We start from the raw sequence: 20,192 nt of genomic DNA, 5'->3' as shown, positions 1-20,192 counted from the left end.
CATCTGAATTTTATTCAGTGAATAATAGTGAGGATTAAAGCAGAGCCAAACTATCTAATAACAGCCCAAAGGATAGATGCTTACATCATTACAAAATAAATATTCCCAAGTAGCAACTAAACAAGAGTTGCTCAGACATCTTTAATTAAGCTAAACAGACTGGCATTAGAATGCTTAAAGAGATAATTAAATAGGCCATATTACAAAAGCAATATGAATCTGCAGAACAAGAGAAGCAACAGGTACAACACTCAAATTTGCATTGTTTTTAATCATTTTTTATACAAGCATCACACACTTGCTTTAGCCACTACTTTCTTTTGATAAATGCATAACTGATGGGGAAAAATACAGAACTAAAAAACATATCAATGTAACAGCTCTCCTCTTTATCTGTATTTTATTTCAGAAATTAAACTGAATTTACTTAACAACAACAGAATACAATGATGGGATTAACAGCTCTCCTCTTTATCTGTATTTTATTTCAAAATCAAACTGAATTTACTTAACAACAACAGAATACAATGCTGGGACTAACAGCTCTCCTCTTTATCTGTATTTTATTTCAGAAATCAAACTGAATTTACTTAACAACAACAGAATACAATGATGGGATTAACAGCTCTCCTCTTTATCTGTATTTTATTTCAAAATCAAACTGAATTTACTTAACAACAACAGAATACAATGCTGGGACTAACAGCTCTCCTCTTTATCTGTATTTTATTTCAAAATCAAACTGAATTTACTTAACAACAGAATACAATGCTGGGATTAAAAATAAAAAGTATTGCAATCTAACATTATAAACACAAACATTTCAATTGGATTTTTCTTTTTAATACTTGTGGGAGTTGGGAGGTGAGGAGAATAGTACAAATCAATTAAACATACAAAAATTGATTATGCTATTCAAGAAATAATGTATTTCTAATCCAAAAGAAAAAAAAAACAGAAATCTACTGCTTTTGCTGCACAGCCTCCTTTCGTGCTGCATCTTGAAGTAACTGGGTATCCACCTCATCAGCAGGAAGCTGAACATACCGTACTACTGATCCTCGAATGAAGCAGTTCTTCACGGACAGCTGTGCATAAAAAGAATAAAAATCATACAGAACAGTGTTATTTACATAAAAGGTTTAGACTAACAACTTCAAAAAACCTACGGAAGTTATGCATGTGATTCAGTCGTCTAATAACAGCTGTTAAGGGAAATATTAAGCACGTGCTTAGCTTGCAATCAGATGACCAGAACTGCACAAAAATTAAAAGTATACATTTAGTTGTGATCACATTAAAGTTTAGAACAGATGTTTAAACATAGACAAAGTGGTAGCAAATGACTGGATTAAAACCCAAAATATAGTTTATTTACAGGCCTGTGTTACTGGATTGTACACACATTATTTTCAATTGTACCCTGCAGAGGACTGATATACTATCCTCCACATTTGCATCTTGCCTTACTCCCAGTGCTGCTAATCTGTAATTACTGGCTCCTTGAGACCCTAAATTGGGCGGATTAAATTTACTCCTCAGCAAATGCAGGATTAAATATACACCTAGAATTTTTATTTAGTTCTTATCCCTTCATCAGAAACTATGCACATCCTTAATCTGTTCTTCACTAAATGACCGGCGCAAGCGTATGCACAATATTACCAATACAGCACGCAATATCCAAAAAATGCATACAAGGAATAGCCATTGGCAAATTTTTAGAAAGCTGCAATTTACTTTTATACTGTTTAGTAAAAGTTTAAATCTCTGCTCACATTTTTAGACTAAGAAAGGGAAGAAAGAAAATTCTGCTAAAGCCTTTTTTAAATTGCAGCTAACATATTAATCATGGTGCACTCTCTATGAAATCCCATTTTTTTAACTTAGAAAAAATAAAGTAAATCAAGAGAGAACATGCTGGATTCAAACAATTAAGCAACTGGTTTAATTCCCATTATCAATCCATTGGCAGCCACAGATATGGAAAAAACAAATATGGTAAACACTAAACACATTATCTATTCAAGTCTGAGATCTAGCCCCAGAGTATGGAGTTCAAATCCTGACCAGAGCACTGGGTGTAGACATATTTATACATTCTCCTACCAGTTTGCATGGGTTTCCTCCTATATTCCAAAGAAATATGGGTTAGGACAAACCGAGTATTGAGACACATTTCAAGATTACATACATACTGCTAAACTGCGTATCCATGTTTTAAGAAGGTAAAAAAGCAAAAAAAACACACCATTAAAATGGCTAAATCTTGTAGTAAAGGAGTCCAGCTGTGCGTTTCACTTTGTCTTCCTTCTGGGCACCGTACAGCCCTAGTGCTATGGGTTGTGGTCTCTTACTCTTTAGACAACAGTAACTTAAAAAGTCACACAATTGCTTATATTCTTTCATTATACAGAAGCTTATTTGTTTACATAGCAAACCAATTGCTTGATGCCACTCTAATGATAAAGCGTGCACGTGCTTCAGTGAGAGAGAATACCGAGTACGCCTGAAGCATTCAATCAAATGACAAGAACTGAACAGCTGTTATAAGCATTGCTTCATCTGCCCACCTTTCCAACCCACTTATTCTAAGGCAGGGTCATGAAGCAGCTGCAGCCTATCCCAGCAAGCATCAGACAAAGCAAAAACAATCCCTGGACAGGCTAGTAGTCCATGAAGGGTGAATACACACACCAATGTTATTAAAATTTTGCCTTTTTGTATTAGTTTAGATTTCATTTTTATTTCACAAAGACATTTCTATTTTATTTTTATATCTATTAGTTTCAGTTTTAGTACTTATAGTATGGTTAAAGAGCTACTATGGAGTTTAGCTTTGTGTCACAATCAGACAGAACTGTACACTTAATGGATTTGGATAGGTTAGTGGAAGCTTACTACACTATATGGTTTACTATCTGGTTTTATTTTTGTCTGATAAAAACTAGCAGAATCAAAACAAGATACTGAATATGAACAATTGTATCATTTTAAAAATATTTTCTATGTCATTTATGCTGAACAAATGTGTTTTGATTGTTGGCACTTTTTATTTTTTCCTTTTATTGCCCAGAACTGGCCATTTTCTAATGAAATTTAGGTGAATTTTAAGGTTTGAGGTTTTTTTTTTTTTTTTACTCTAAATGTCCACAGCACACAACATATCCTGCTCCAAGATACTGTGCTTATAATGAATGCCTTCAATCCTGCATTCAAAAATCTCCCATACTGGGCTTTTTACATTCTACCAGCCATATTGATCTCTGATTCCATCTCAGGCACATACAACTTATAAACAGAATTTTGCCAACTGCAGCAGGGCCGTCTTAACAGCATTATAGGTTCCCGGGCAAAGCAGTGCACTGGGGCCCCTACCTACAAAACCACTCACAAGAATATACATGTAAATGGACGATAATATTAAATATTTATTGTATTGGTACTTCCTACAAAATCAGAGTTTAAACATTAAAAATGCTGTACAGCAAAGATTAAACAACACACATGTTTGAACAATATAACATGAGCCTTGAAAAACACAAAAATTTCAACATGTAAATAGTACTCAACTGGTAAACCATACAGACAGAGATGGCACAGTATGAAATTACTATGAATTATTTACTATTAATCAAGTGTTCAACACAAACATTTGCAAAATTTCTTTGCAGACAATTAAGTTGAAGTGGCATTAACATATGTAATTTTAAGTTATGTAGTGCGTGAGATCCGTACACGTACATGCACACGAGGTTGCAGAGGTGACCGTGATACTAAATCAGAGGTGAATGTCAAATGTCCACTTGTAACACAATAACAAATATTTATAGTTTAGTATAGTATAGTACTTATTTATTGACAGCAAGTCACAACATACATAGATTAGCATGGGGCCCCTACACTTGCCCAGTGTGCTCATGCGTTAAGATGGCCCTAACCTGCAGGCCTGAAAAGATATCAAAAATCAGAAAATAGATTACACTGTGTTCTGTTAGGTGTGATCATGAAAATCATGTGGGCTTAGGAAGAACAGCACTCTTAGGCTTGAAATCAGTTTGCAGACTCATCCTGGCTCTACTGAGGGAAACCAAGAAAAACAAGCATTTAGTGTCAAAGATTGGGGCAGTGAGACCTGAATAGCCTGTGCAGAAGAACAGCAAATCCTTAAAGAGGAGAGCAAGAGAACGTAATTGGTGTATAGACGGGCACAAAACAACAGCACCTGAGATTAGGAAAAATATATACATTATCTAAACCTGTTTATCCAGAGCAGGATCGCAGGAACCTGAAGCCTACACCAGCAGGTTTGGACAATAATATCCACTTGCAGAGCCACAGCACCATATGTCACTGCAGCTGTAGACCCACAGTTACAGACCCGGAAGGGACGTCACCGCCGTTTCGGGACTCACTTCGTAAAATTACTTTTTGAACGTTTCGGCAGGTCTCTGCAAAGCCTGGAAAGTAACATGAGGTCAAGGACCCATTCTAAAATTAAGCGATAAAAACCAGAAGGAAAAACAGAACATCAAACCAAATAATATGCATCATTGTGAACTTCGGAGGGTTTCTGCCATCATGTTGTTTCATACATCAAACTAAACAATACGGATCATTTCTGTGAAATACACTATTAACATTAACATTGTGTTCGGGTCTGTGGGAATCATTTAACATGTCGACAAAATTAAAATCATTAAGATTTGTGTTAATTGAATATATATTATAGTTTACTAAAATGTTAATAATACAAGTAATTAATTTTAAAATGTACGATTAATGTGTGCAATATTGTTCTAAACCAATTTAGAATGAACATTTAAGCCAATCCAATATTTTTAAACATATATATGTGAAGAAAACTGCAATACATATTCTATACTGAATTATGCTATATATTAATTGCCTTATACAGAACTGCTCTAGTTTTTCTCCCTTATTATTATACATGATGGACCATCAATAGAAAAAAAATACTAATAAGAACATTATGTAGCACCCTTCCTATGCCCAAAATTCAGAACAACAGGACCTATATAACATTGACTACAAATAATGTCTTCACTAAATAAAGATAAATACAGGATATACAAAACACTAAAATAGAATAAAAGACAATAATCGATACCAAAATACAACATATAATACTACAAAACAATCTTGAACAAATAAATTGTGATAAAAATGCAAACCTTAAGTACCTGGACAGATAGAGGGGGTAAACTGAAAGAAGGGGCAGAATGTCAGGTCTGTTTAATGTCTTCCTAAACAAATGAGTAGAAAAAAAAATTAATGGACTCAGCTGATCTCATTACTTTTAGGAGGTCATTCCACAGTCTGGGCACAATACAGCTGAAGGCCCTGCTATCACCCACAGAGTGCTGGTTAGTGTGGGGCACAGAATCAGAGGACCTTAGTGGGCAGGTTAATAACAGAATTTTATATTCAATCCTGTAAGACACCTGGAGCAGTGAAGGTGCAGCAGGATGGCTGGGATGTACTTGCTGATGTCAATCTGTGTCATGACTCTTGCAGTTGAGTTTTGAATCAGCTGGAGCTGTGATATAAGACTCTCTCTCTATTATAAAAAAAAATCCTGGAAAGGAAAAGCAGGGCGACGAGACGTGATCTTCTCGGAAGACACTTAAAAGACCTGCAAGACGAAAGAGACTGGCCACGGAGCGTCTCACAGGGACCATAAACATGACACTTGTTGCCAAGAGATTATCCCAGGACCATCTCGCGGGGACGTGGAACATGAGATTCTTGCGAGACACGCCCTACTTACAACCAATATCAAATAAGACCACGGCCAGTAAAACACTCAGTTGTGTAAAGGCATGTAGCACACACAGATCCTGTGCTCTCAGCACATATAAAGTGTATAAGGACAATACGTTCTAGATGAAATGTCAACGACTAAGCAAAGAAGAAAGAGCAGTGCGGAGAAAAGAGACCCAAAAGCGCTGGAAAGAAAAAAAGGCAGATAAGAGATTATGAAAGCAGTAGAATTCGAAAGGCTCAAACAAACAATGGCGCGAAACACATGCAGAGAAAGGTAAAGAATATGAAAGCAGTAAAATTCTAAAGTATTGTAGTGTCCCAGCCAGGTTGAAGCCATTTTTGTTTTAAGTGACTGTTAGGTCCAGTTGAGGGAGGGCGGAGTACAGTATGGAAGACTGATAACGGGGTATTGATTGATGCGGTAAAGGGGGCCAGACTCTGGGGAGGAGGGTTTGGAGAGGGTGCTAAAAAGTTGTGTTTGGGGTTATGAAGTCGGCGATTGTTCAAATAAAACTTTTGTGACACTTTATTACTTCAGTCGCTACAGAATCAAAAAAAAGATAGTGAAGATCGCATTAGCACAAAGAAAAGGAAATTAATCATCAGGACCAGGTGCAATTGAAAAAATAGCAGGACAAAGCGAGGTCAGAAGTAAAAGGCAAAGAGTAGAAAACAAAGTAAAACGTCAAAGATGTTCAAAAACGAGAGGGCGAAACATATCAGGTTAGAGATAATGAAAACAGTGGAATTCAAAAGACAAAAATGTGTGATCAGCACAAAACGTAGGCGCGATATAAATACAGAGCAAGTTACAGAATATATAAGCAAAAAAATTAGAAAGTATCAAAACAAGATAAAGATCGCATTTGCTCTAAAAAAAAAAAAAAAAAAAAAAAAAAAAAAAAAAATTTTTACTAGGTGAAACAACGGAAAGGCGAATACAGATCGAATATATGGACATAGGTGATATGTCAGAAGTATGGTAATATTGTAAGGCTTTGAAGTATAAATCAGAGACTTGTAGATTGTCTAATTCGTGTTGCCACCAGGGAAAAGTAGTGTTTATACACAATGAAGAGGCGTATCCAAGAGAATTAAAAGATTTGATGTTTGGGAAAAGTGAAATCCACAAACAGTCTGTCAGTCAGTCATTTCCCAACCCGCAATATCTGAAAACAGGGTCACGAGGGTCTGCTGGAGTCAATCCCAACCAGCACAAGGCACAAGTCAGGAACAAACCCCGGGCAGGGCGTCAGCCCTCCGCACAATCCACAAACACTACAGGCAAAATATATACGAGTCTACAATAATCTTTTCGCCTTCGCATCATTCAATGCACAAAATGTAGATTTACACAATAATGGACCATACGCTATGAGAATCTGTGGTCCCGCAACAGTTAAAGCAATGACAAGTTTAATTTCAAAGAAAACACAATTTGGTCAGGTATATATTTATGATCACGGAGAAGCGATGCAAAGTTTAACAGGCGACAAGTAAGGTAATGTAGTATATTTTCTACGAATAACATTAGACACCAAAGGAAATCTTGATATGCCATTCGTATTAAAATGCTTACAAATGTTTACAATAGAATAGCTTTTGCTATGACAATTAACAAATCACAGGGACAAACATTAGAAAAAGTCGGATTATTTATTAGAGAAAAAGAAACAATATTTACACACGGGAAGTTATACGTTGTGTTGTCACAATGCAAGTCCAAACACGGAATCAAAATTCAATGTGATCTTGAAGAAAAGATAATTCCAAATATTGTTTTTAAGGAAGCTTTAAAGTAAAAGTGCAAATAATGAAATTGAAACAATTCCAAAGGAAAAAAAGCTTTTAAAATTGTATATCCGATTAACCAAACACAGAGGTTGGCAAGCGAAGTGAGCAGGGGGCAGAGCCCCCTAGTATTATTATAAAATTAAGATAACTTATCTCTCTATTATAAAAAAAATCCTGCAGAGAAACAGTAGGGCATCGAGACATGATCTTCACGTTAAGATCACGGAAGACACTTAAAGATAAAAAAAAAAAAAATCAGGTGTTTTGAGCCGTGAATATAAACTAAAAAAACAAATTAATAAATATAGAATAAATACAAAAACACATTAGTAGGTTTAGTTTTTCACCAGTTGGCAGACTCTTTGCCTACCTACCTGTAGTTCAGTAGAGGCATTGCCAACTCAGGAATTTTACAAGGTTTGTATTGCTACGTTGTTAAACAACTTTTTTAAAGCAAAAGTGATTGGTCAGTAACAATATGCTGAACTTGTATGATGACCGTCAGTCTCTTGATCAGTGCTATTTTATTTTCAGAAAAGATTTTTCCTGTGTAAACTGGCAGGTGAATTATTGTCAATAAAAAGCAGGCACCTGAGAAATAAACTGAAAAGTTACTCACTCAAGTTTTTTCTGTCCATACGGTAAAGGTTTGTTGATCAGCACATTCTGATTTCAGGCGTTTGAATTACATCAAGCGCTAAGAAAGGTGACATAGTAAATCGCTTTCTTTTTCACACGCGTTATGCGCCCATATTCAGCTTGGTCCATCACCGCAAATGCTTTGTGAACACCCGCCCTCCGTCACCAGCTGCCATTCACTGGGTGAATATATGCGGGCGCCTTGTGGTGGATGACTTTCGGTTTTAGAGTTAAAAGTTACAAGGGTTAAAGACTAACAGCAAGAATATTCATTCAAAACGAAAACTAAACATATTTTTAGTATATTTTGTTTCAGTTAGTCTTTCCAGCTACTTTAATAGTTTCATTTTGTTTTAATTTTTCATTTCGGCTTTGTTAATTATTTTATTTCAGATTACGAAAATGTTTTTTAATAACAGTTTTAGTTTTCATTAACTATAAAAACACACACATTAGAACCACTGTAGCAAAGCCACCTCACCTAATCTGCATGTGTCTGAACTATGAGAGGAAAACAGCATTTAGGGAGAACATGCAAAGTCCATACAGACACAAATTACAGTGTCCAGGGTGGTGTCATGGGACAGCTGAAGCCATTCCCAGCGATGACAGGGTGCAAGGCAGTACCAACACTTAAATAATAATAATAATAATGTATGAATGGATAATGTTTTAATAATAAATTCAACATCATAATTGTTGTCCTGAATATCTTCCATCCATTAATCTATTCATATACTTTACTTCACTAAAGGCACAGTAATAATAATAATAATAATTAGGATCACAAGGTAGCTGGAACATATTCCAGCAAGCACTGGGCACAAAGCAGGAACAGGGAACCAGTCCATTGCAGAGAAAAAAAAAAACACACACACACACAAAGTACCAGTTTAGCAATACAAGGTTAATCAGGTTGAAGTTTAGTAAATTCAGTACAGCTGTTTAAACAAAGGAAGAATTGTTGTGAAGGGCTGTCATTCCTGCCTCACAGTGCCAGGTTCTGCATGGTGTTTCATCTTCCAACGGATGAAGACTGCATGACACAAAAAAAAATAAAATTTAAATATATGTGAACTAAATGACAAATGCTATAACAGAGCACATGGCCTCTAGAGTCGCCTTTCTCTTTGAATTTTTGCGGCTGTAAATCCTCCGCCTGCCGCGATGTTGGGGTTGGATGTCGGTCTCGTAAGATTTTTCGGGCAGCTGCACAGAAGGCGACTGCGCATTCGGCTTCGGACGGACATGAGTGAGTGAGTAAGGAAGGCAGGCAAATTATGTATTAAGATATGACAGCATTTTGCATGAAGCATGCGTTAAAACAAAAGACAAGCGGCGCGCAAAGGCACGCGAACAAGAGGAGTTCCGCAGCAATCACATCTCAGTGCACCTAAGAGAAGTGACACCGAATTCTACGAGGCACAGATATTTTAGACACCTGGTAAAATATTTATTGATGGATTAAGATCAGCGATTTTCAACAGTTCACATGTGTGCCGTAAAATTAATTATTTTAAAGCAAACTAATTAAAGACTTCTTTAAAGAAATATGACACAAAATAAGTCTACGACTCAGATTCTATACCATTTTATATCATTTTAATAATATACATACACTATATGTGAACTATAAAGCAATATATGTATAATTTCGTGCATTTTAACCAGTTTACATCTCCCAACTTGTTAAAAATTTGTATACAATCAATTTATATGAACATTTACTTCAATAATACACACATTATGTTTGTATTGCGTGCACACCATGCTGTGTAATTATTTCAATGAACTCGTGATATTGTTGAGCACATAGTGTCCCCATTTATACCCCACTATGCAGCGGCTGAATTTGATCACGCATTCACACGCATAATAATAATAATAACAACAATAATAATAATTCCTTACGTTTTTATAGCGCCTTTCTTACTACTCAAAGCAATTTGTAAAAATAAATAAATAAAGCAAACAGAAAAGAAGGCCCACCCAGACAGAAACCAGTGATCATTTAACTGCGAGTCAGCAATCTTACTCCTACCACCACCTCTTCCTGTTAGATACGCCGCACTATAATTTTGAGCACTACATTTTTTATTTTAAACTGTCATAAATAAATTATATCAAAAAGGTTTTATAAAAAGCCAATTTGAAGCAAAGAGGGTAAGTAAAACTTTTTTTTTTTTGTAAGTCAATCAAACATGCTTACGCCTAAAAAAAGACCGTCCTGTCAAAATAAGACTCTTTCGCCTTGTTGACATGAATCACTTTTAAATGAAATGCTGCCAATAAGGAATAACAGAAATCACCACACTGCTTTCTATCTTTGACGAACTAACGTTTTATTGGGTAAAAAAAATGATCGCCCCCGACAGATACACTTGGTCAGTAGTGTGTGCGACCCACGATTTGTGAGTTTGAGTGTGTGTGTTGTAGAGGTGGGAGGTATGACCAAAATTCTATATCACAGTATTTTTCTAAATTCTGCCGGTTTCATGGTATTAGACGGTATTTTTTTTCCCCATGCATGAGTAGATGTTAACCACATTTTCCTCTGCAATTACTGCAGTAGACTGGCTAAGAATAACCTATTCGACTGTTATGAGAATTGTACATCGTACAAAAAGACATTTTAATGTGCACACAAGTATTAATCCAGGATTGCATGGCCCCATAAAGTGATAGTTTTCAAGGGGGTGGCACTAAAGAGAAGGAATCACATTGCATGACAGATGCAGTCAAAATATAGAACCTTTTAATTGAACAAATTTTGCAAAAGCTTAAACTATGATTTTGACAACATATTTTCAACCATCCAAAGAGGCATTTAGAATTAGTAAAATATCCAGGGGTGTTTGTCAAAAGTTGGATTGCACGGAACACGTCTTAGAAAAGGAATAAATAGTAAATATTTTTTGTAAACCAACTACACTTTCTGTTAATGTTAACAATCTCTGTCCACTGACACGTTAAAGTGACTTTTTAAACAGTTTTACCATCATTAAATTGCATAATATTTAAACTAATAAATAATAACAATAAAATACATAATAGTATTACTGATAGTTGCACCATTACTTCAAGGCTTCAAGCCCAGGTGCATTACACAATATTCACCAAATTAAAATAAAATAAAACAAGTGCAACTTGGTGATGACATCTTTACCAACTGTACCATCATTTAGGCAAACTGCATTAATATGGACCTTGCTTCAAGCTAAGCTATATAACTAAATAATAAAACTGCAACTTGCATTTATAATGCTGTTTGTGGTATAGCCCTATGGAAGCGCATTAGGGCCACTGTTAAGAAAAAAACAAACTATATGTCGAGAATAAATTCGACATGTTGACTTTATTCTCGACATTTCCACTTTAATGTTGACGCTTATGTCAAGATTAAAGTCGACATTTCCACTTTATTCTCATAGTTTATTTTATAATTAAAGTAGAATGTTGTAAACTAAACTTCACCCTAAAATCAATGTTTAATTTACTAGATTTTCTCAAACCCCGTCATAAGTTAATGCAGCACATCAAATACATTGTGTTAAGTCTTCCCCGACCCAGTCGTTAATCACTACGCTTCTTAAACTGACTTCCTCCGCACTAAGAGCAGGCACCTGCAGCAATCACTGCACAGAATCCATTCACTTCATGATATTCCTGCTCTCTACCAAAATCCCAGTTCCTATCTTTCCTTTTTCTTTCTCCACATTACCAATCACCACACGATAAACGTCTTTGTGAAATTAAAACTAGTTATTAACTTAGCCGACGGAGTGTTCAGAACTTTAAAAATATCTTCGTTATACATGTTTAATTATGCCATCCATTTAGGGATCTGCCCATCACAGCAAACATTGTGTGCAAGGCAGGAGAAAATCCTGAACGAGTCGCCAGCACATCGCAGGGTGAATACGAGCAAAACATATGCTATATTGACCCTGCTAGTGTAACAAAACCCCAGATCCTATATGACTTTGAAAGGAAACTGAAGCACGCTGAGTAAACCCACCAGAAAAACATGCAAATTCAAGACAGGGTACACCAGAGACCCCCTTGCTGCCAGGCAGCAGTGCAACGTACACGCTACCGTGCCCTCACATGATTAATACATACTTTAATGCATTTCATCATGAAAAAGATATCAAGTATTTATCTTAGTATTCTAAATGTTCTGAGAGCAGGAATATCATTAAGTGAATGTGTTCTGTGCGGCGATCGCTGCGGGTGCCTCCTCAGTACAAGAGGAAGTCAGTTTAACAAGCACGTACCGATTTAACATGTGGTATAAGAAAAATCCATATCATAACAAAAATAAAAAAACGATTTTCGGTATGAACCGGTATACCGCCCAGCACTAGTGTGTTGTGTGCGTGTTCTTGCGTGTGTGTGGTTTTGTCAATTTTACTATAAAAATAGTTAGACATTAGTTATTTGTGAAGCAGGAATATTCTGGTCATTCTGATTCTTGATCAACATTTAAAAGAAACAGCACAACTCCAGTGTTTTCCTCCATAACATCCTTTCAGCAAACAGAACTAAGTTCCTTGCTAAAGCAGATCGCCCTTTAACACTAGAATTACCAGAGCCTACGAAAAAACTTGTAGATCTGTCCCACCTTAAATTGCTTCACACTTCTCCATCAGCATGTTTTGTCCTGTAAATGTGTTGATAAGCAACAAACAGCAAGCAGCCTGCTGTCACATCCCCCACCGGCACACAGTTTTCTCAGCTCAAATCTGTTTACCTGCGTGTCAGTAGCTTGGAGTTGTATAGAGTGAGAAGTCAAGCAAAATGACACCTTTTATAAATACTATATCGTTATTTGGAACACATGCATTTTATGTGTGTTCTGTGTCTACAACGATCTATGTAAACACATCGTTAAAACAGAAACATTTTTCATGTTTTAGTAATAATTGACAAAATGTAGACATGAAGTATATAATGTGAAGCCTGAATTCCAAATATCAAAGAAATACTTTCACAAAAGGTACAAATATAACACAACAAATGCGCTTTTATTCAAAAATATAACTTCAGAAAAACAACCCGCGTTTACCTGCGATATTGACACGCAATTGGTACAAGAGCTTCGGTGGCGCAACGGTATCAGCTGCTGATTTGTAATCAAAGCTTCACGAGTTCAATCCCGGGCGAGTCCATTTTGAGAAGTGAGCTGCTCGTAGTCTTACTATTTTAGAATAAAAACATACATTTGATTCCAGTCTGTAACATCCGGTGTAGTTTATGATATTTGTAAAGGTTAGCTTTTTTTTTTTTCTATTCTGTTATTCTCTCAGCTGCATTCACGTGCCCAACTCCCTGCGCCCCCCCTCCCCCCCACGCATTTGACAGTGCTGTTTTCACATAGATGCGCTATAACTGAGGTACACTCAACTCATGCCGATGATTCTACATCGGATCAAGAATGCACTTTTGCTATCGCTGTACTTTGTATATGTACATGGGAAGCTCTGCACTCGTTACTTTACGCTGTAGATCTGGCTCTTACATACAAAGGACAGTGCATGTGCCCTAAACATTAACATTTATTATACTTACATAAAAGCCAAATCCGATGTAGAATCGTCGTCATGTAAGTAAATAACTCAAGGTAAATAGGTAAATAACATTAGCTCTAGCTTTTATGTAAGTAACATATAAATGTTAATGTTTTGGGCACATGCACCGTCCTTTGTATGTAAGAGCCAGATCTACAGCATAAAATCACAAGTGAACTGCAGAGCTTCCTCTGTTTGATCGTCAAAGGCATGCTCACAAATTACACGTGTAATGTCACGAAAAATACCTGCAGACACTTTAGTACGCGAGCAATGATACGAGAATGCAGTTAGACTTTTTTTGGGCACATACACCACGCTAGTGTTTAGATCTGGAAGGTGTAGCGTTGGCGAAATAAATAACATGCGAGCTATAGAGCGTCTTTATGTGACCCAAATAAATAACATGCTGTTATAATATGTTTTATTATTATGTTTAATGTCACTATTCTCTGTGCCACTGTTTTGGACTCATTCATACAGGCAGACCAAGTACGGTACACAGGGTCACAGCATCAGCATTTCGAATTGCCGAGCCAAGCACAGGACTAGAGAGCCAAAGACAACTGGAGAATCGAATAGTTAGCCTAAAGACAGACTAGTATATTTCTGTCTTTTGTCAGCACACCATCTTCTTTCCTTGTTGGGAGAATGAGAACTGTATGTAGGCATTGTGCTATTCCCGTATTTTTGAAGGTGGGGTTTGAGTCCTATCCTGTCCTTGTTTGGATCCAAGAGAAGAAGCCTGCACATGGAGCACCCAGAATATAAGGATGGACCTACAGCCAACACTTTGAAGCTGCTGGGCGGAAGATTATGTCTTCCGTCCGGTGAAAATCCTTTCAGTGTGGCAATGAAAGATGGCAGACTGCGTAGGTCAAGACACCCACATGCCTGAGAGTCTGTCATAAGCTTCCCGTTTGTGATATCCGCGTGAAACCATCAGTAAAGAGCTAAATTATACTCTGTACTTCTCGTGTAATCTTGTAACCGTCATATTGCATGCTGGGGGGGATAATACCTTTTTAATTTATAATTATTTAAATTCAGGTTAATTAAAACGCCGCAATTGAAAAGAACACATTTCCAGAGAGCTAATGCCTCTTAAGGAAACACATGCGAGCTACAGCGCGTCTTTATGTGATCCAAATAAATAACATTTGACCTATAACGCGTCTTTATGTGAAAACAGCAGTGTCAGATGGGGAGGGGGGATAGGGTGGAATCATGAACGCGACAGAGAATGAAACTGAATGAAAAAGAAAAAAAACAAAAAACAAAACAAAGCTAACCTTTACAAGTATCACACATTTACACCGGCTGTTACAGACTGACTGAGCGCATTTGTTCTGTTATATTTGTACCTTTTGTGAAAGTGTTTCTTTGATATTTGGACTTCAGGCTTCACACATTATAAACTTCATGTCTACATTTTGTCCATTATTACTAAAACATGAAAAACGTTTCTGTTTTAACGATGTGTTTACATAGATCGTTGTAGACATGTAACACACATGAAATTCATGTGTTCCAAATAACGATATAGTATTTATAAAAGGTGTCATTTTGCTTGACTTCTCACTCTATACAACTCCAAGCAACGCAGGTAAACAGATTTGAGCTGAAAAAATTGTGCGGCGGTGGGGGATGTGATAGTAGGCTGCTTGCTGCTTATCAACACATTTACAGGACAAAAGACGCTGATGGAGAAGTGTTAAGTGATTTAAGGTGGGATGGATCTACGAGTTTTTTCGTAGGCTCTGGTAATTCTAGTGTTAATGAAATGCTTCCAATATGGAACAACAGAAATCACCGGGCGGCTTTCGGTCAATGATAAACCAGCGTATCATGAGGTGAAAAAATGGGGCGTAGTGCGGTTGAGATCAATGCTTTCCGGTAACTCGGCTTTTGAGAAGAATCTGTCATGGGAGGGTCAAGAGGGAGCGAGTGAAGCGGGTACAATGAGCCAGGGTGGGACGGCACGGGGCGAGGAGGCAGGTATCTGTGTGAGTGTTTTAAATAATGAAAGGAAAAAAAGTGCTTTGAAATCGAGGACCCCCCAACCAAGACGGCGTATGAAACAAAACGTGGCAGACAGGCATATGCTACTTGTATAAAATACATGCAGTAATGAAGCTATGATGAAACAAAGGGGAGATGCTAAACTTAAGTTGCCGCGCGCTGTGCCTGCCTGTAAGTTCCAACCTATATATACAAATGGATCTCTCTCAACCAATATATATATATATCTGAACGGATGTATCTGAACCGATGTATATATCTAAACCAATCTATTTAAACCAATATATATATCCTAACCAATGCATATCAACCAATATATGTATCTCAACCAATGTATGTATCTGAATGGATGTATTCAAACCAATGTATATATCTAAACCAATGTATCTCAAGCAATGTATATACAGTGCATCGGAAAGTATTCACAGCGCATCACTTTTTCCACATTTTGTTATGTTACAGCCTTATTCCAAAATGGCTTAAATTCACTTTTTTCCTCAGAATTCTACACACAACACCCCATAATGCCAATGTGAAAAAAGTTTACGTGAGATTTTTGCAAATTTATTAAAAAAATATGGAGGAGGGATTACTGTATATATATGTGTGTGTACAGTAATCCCTCCTCCATCGCAGGGGTTGCGTTCCAGAGCCACCCGCGAAATAAGAAAATCCGCGAAGTAGAAACCATATGTTTATATGGTTATTTTTATATTGTCATGCTTGGGTCACAGATTTGCGCAGAAACACAGGAGGTTGTAGAGCGACAGGAACGTTATTCAAACACTGCAAACAAACATTTGTCTCTTTTTCAAAAGTTTAAACTGTGCTCCATGACAAGACAGAGATGACAGTTCTGTCTCACAATTAAAAGAATGCAAACATATCTTCCTCTTCAAAGGAAACAGAGAGGAAAGCAAACAAATCAATAGGGCTGTTTGGCTTTTAAGTATGCGAAGCACCGCCGATACAAAGCTGTTGAAGGCGGCAGCTCACACCCCCTCCGTCAGGAGCAGGGAGAGGGGGAGGGGGAGAGAGAGAGAGAGAGAGAGAAACAAAGTCAAAAATCAATACGTGCCCTTTGAGCTTTTAAGGATGCGAAGCACCGTGCAGCATGTCGCTTCACGAAGCAGCTGCACACAGAAGGTAGCAACGTGAAGATAATCTTTCAGCATTTTAGACGAGCGTCCGTATCGTCTAGGTGTGCGAACAGCCCCCCTGCTCACACCCCCTACGTCAGGATCAGAGAAAGTCAGCGCAAGAGAGAGAGAGAGAGAGGGAGAAAGTAAGTTGGGTAGCTTCTCAGCCATCTGCCAATAGCGTCCCTTGTATGAAATCAACTGGGCAAACCAACTGAGGAAGCATGTACCAGAAATTAAAAGACCCATTGTCCTCAGAAATCCGCAAACCAGAAAAAAATCCGCAATATATATTTAAATATGCTTACATATAAAATCTGCGATAGAGTGAAGCCGCGAAAGGCGAAGCGCGATATAGCGAGGGATCACTGTATATATATACACACACATACACATATACATATATACATACACATATACATATACAGTGGAACCTCGGTTTGCGAGCATAATTCGTTCCGGAAACGTGCTCGTAGTTCAAAGCACTCGTATATCAAAGTGAATTTCCCCATAAGAAATAATGGAAACTCAGATGATTTGTTCCACAACCCAAAACTATTCATATAAAAATGATTAATACAAAATATAAAGTAAAAATACATAAAACAAATTAACTTGCACTTTACCTTTGAAAAGAATCATGGCTGGTGTGAGTGAGTTTCTAAACTCTTGTGGGATTGCACCCAACGGGATGACACGCTGAAGAGCGTCCCAAAGCAATCGCAGTCTCCCAGCGCTGTAGCAGTTCTCCGTAAAAGCGAATCCGAAAAGATCGCGGACATGCTATAAGCGCCTGCCGTCAATAGGCGATACAAGGAACAAGGAACATTATAAATGCACAGGGCCCTGCCTGACTGCTGTGTCTGTGTATAAGTGAATTTCCCATTGGGATTAATAAAGTATCTATCTACCTATCTATCTATCTAAATAACCGCGCTGTTGCTGTTTCAAGTTGAATAAAGTTTGTGTTACTAAAGTACTGAGACTCAGCTTCGTGTTTTAGGGTGCAAGACAGGGACTCGCACGTCACAGCACACACACACACACGCGCGCGCACACAGTCACAATGCTAATGCTGTAGTAAACACTATACGTTTATACGGATGTTGACTATATGAGTGAGGCACGCCGACTCAGACGGAGAATAGGAGACGATTGCCCACAATCCCGCAATGGGAGAGATAGAAGAACCATCAGCTCAGTTGTGATCACATGACACTCAGCAGACAAACTACTCGTACTGCAAGACCTCGCTCATTTATCAAGTGAAAATTTATTACAAATTTTTGCTTCTCTTGCAAAACACTCGCAAACCAAGGTTCCACTGTATATATTATGTATTATATATATATATAAATACATATATATAAATACATATATATAAATACATACAGTGGTGTGAAAAACTATTTGCCCCCTTCCTGATTTCTTATTCTTTTGCATGTTTGTCACACAAAATGTTTCTGATCATCAAACACATTTAACCATTAGTCAAATATAACACAAGTAAACACAAAATGCAGTTTTTAAATGATGGTGTTTATTATTTAGGGAGAAAAAAAATCCAAACCTACATGGCCCTGTGTGAAAAAGTAATTGCCCCCTTGTTAAAAAATAACCTAACTGTGGTGTATCACACCTGAGTTCAATTTCCGTAGCCACCCCCAGGCCTGATTACTGCCACACCTGTTTCAATCAAGAAATCACTTAAATAGGAGCTGCCTGACACAGAGAAGTAGACCAAAAGCATCTCAAAAGCTAGACATCATGCCAAGATCCAAAGAAATTCAGGAACAAATGAGAACAGAAGTAATTGAGATCTATCAGTCTGGTAAAGGTTATAAAGCCATTTCTAAAGCTTTGGGACTCCAGCGACCCACAGTGAGAGCCATTATCCACAAATGCAAAAACATGGAACAGTGGTGAACCTTCCCAGGAGTGGCCGGCCGACCAAAATTACCCCAAGAGCGCAGAGACGACTCATCCGAGAGGTCACAAAAGACCCCAGGACAACGTCTAAAGAACTGCAGGCCTCACTTGCCTCAATTAAGGTCAGTGTTCACGACTCCACCATAAGAAACAGACTGGGCAAAAACGGCCTGCATGGCAGATTTCCAAGACGCAAACCACTGTTAAGCAAAAAGAACATTAGGGCTCGTCTCAATTTTGCTAAGAAACATCTCAATGATTGCCAAGACTTTTGGGAAAATACCTTGTGGACTGATGAGACAAAAGTTGAACTTTTTGGAAGGCAAATGTCCCGTTACATCTGGCGTAAAAGGAACACAGCATTTCAGAAAAAGAACATCATACCAACAGTAAAATATGGTGGTGGTAGTGTGATGGTCTGGGGTTGTTTTGCTGCTTCAGGACCTGGAAGGCTTGCTGTAATAGATGGAACCATGAATTCTGTCTACCAAAAAATCCTGAAGGAGAATGTCCGGCCATCTGTTCGTCAACTCAAGCTGAAGCGATCTTGGGTGCTGCAACAGCACAATGACCCAAAACACACCAGCAAATCCACCTCTGAATGGCTGAAGAAAAACAAAATGAAGACTTGAGTGGCCTAGTCAAAGTCCTGACCTGAATCCAATTGAGATGCTATGGCATGACCTTAAAAAGGCGGTTCATGCTAGAAAACCCCCAAATAAAGCTGAATTACAACAATTTTGCAAAGATGAGTGGGCCAAAATTCCTCCAGAGCGCTGTAATAGACTCATTGCAAGTTATCGCAAACGCTTGATTGCAGTTATTGCTGCTAAGGGTGGCCCAACCAGTTATTAGGTTCAGGGGGCAATTACTTTTTCACACAGGGCCATGTAGGTTTGGATTTTTTTTTCTCCCTAAATAATAAAAACCACCATTTACAAACTGCATTTTGTGTTTACTTGTGTTATATTTGACTAACGGTTAAATGTGTTTGATGATCAGAAACATTTTGTGTGACAAACATGCAAAAGAATAAGAAATCAGGAAGGGGGCAAATACTTTTTCACACCACTGTATATATAAATACATATATATATATATATATATATATATACAATAATACATATATATATATATATATATATATATATATATATATATATATATATATATATATATATATATATAATACATATATATATATATATATATATATAATACATATATATATATATATATAATACATATATATATATATATATATATAATACATATATATATATATATATATATATATAATACATATATATAT

At 37.2% G+C, this 20,192-nt stretch overlaps 1 protein-coding gene across 5 annotated transcripts in view; it reads right to left on the bottom strand.

The window, feature by feature from the left end:
• Nucleotides 1-251: 251 nt before the first annotated feature.
• Nucleotides 252-20,192, bottom strand: part of smx5 — a 43,252-nt gene continuing 23,311 nt past the window's right edge. Inside the window, exons 5-6 of one of the 5 annotated variants that reach the window (XR_007935870.1) lie at nucleotides 514-1,088; nucleotides 252-426 (exon numbers count right to left, since the gene is read on the bottom strand). Coding sequence is in view for 1 of the 5 variants with exons in the window: in XM_028808264.2 (XP_028664097.1) it covers nucleotides 963-1,088 (126 nt within the window). In the remaining 4 variants the exon portion in view is untranslated. Of the gene's footprint in view, nucleotides 1,089-20,192 lie in introns of all 5 variants that reach the window. The other 4 variants (XR_007935869.1, XR_007935874.1, XR_007935875.1 and 1 more) reach the window with 4 other exon arrangements.

The sequence above is a fragment of the Erpetoichthys calabaricus genome, chromosome 1 (assembly GCF_900747795.2).
Source record: "Erpetoichthys calabaricus chromosome 1, fErpCal1.3, whole genome shotgun sequence".
Lineage (NCBI taxonomy): Eukaryota > Metazoa > Chordata > Cladistia > Polypteriformes > Polypteridae > Erpetoichthys > Erpetoichthys calabaricus.
The sequence above is the reverse complement of the archived record's forward strand: the minus strand, read 5'-3'. Positions and strand labels throughout refer to the sequence as shown.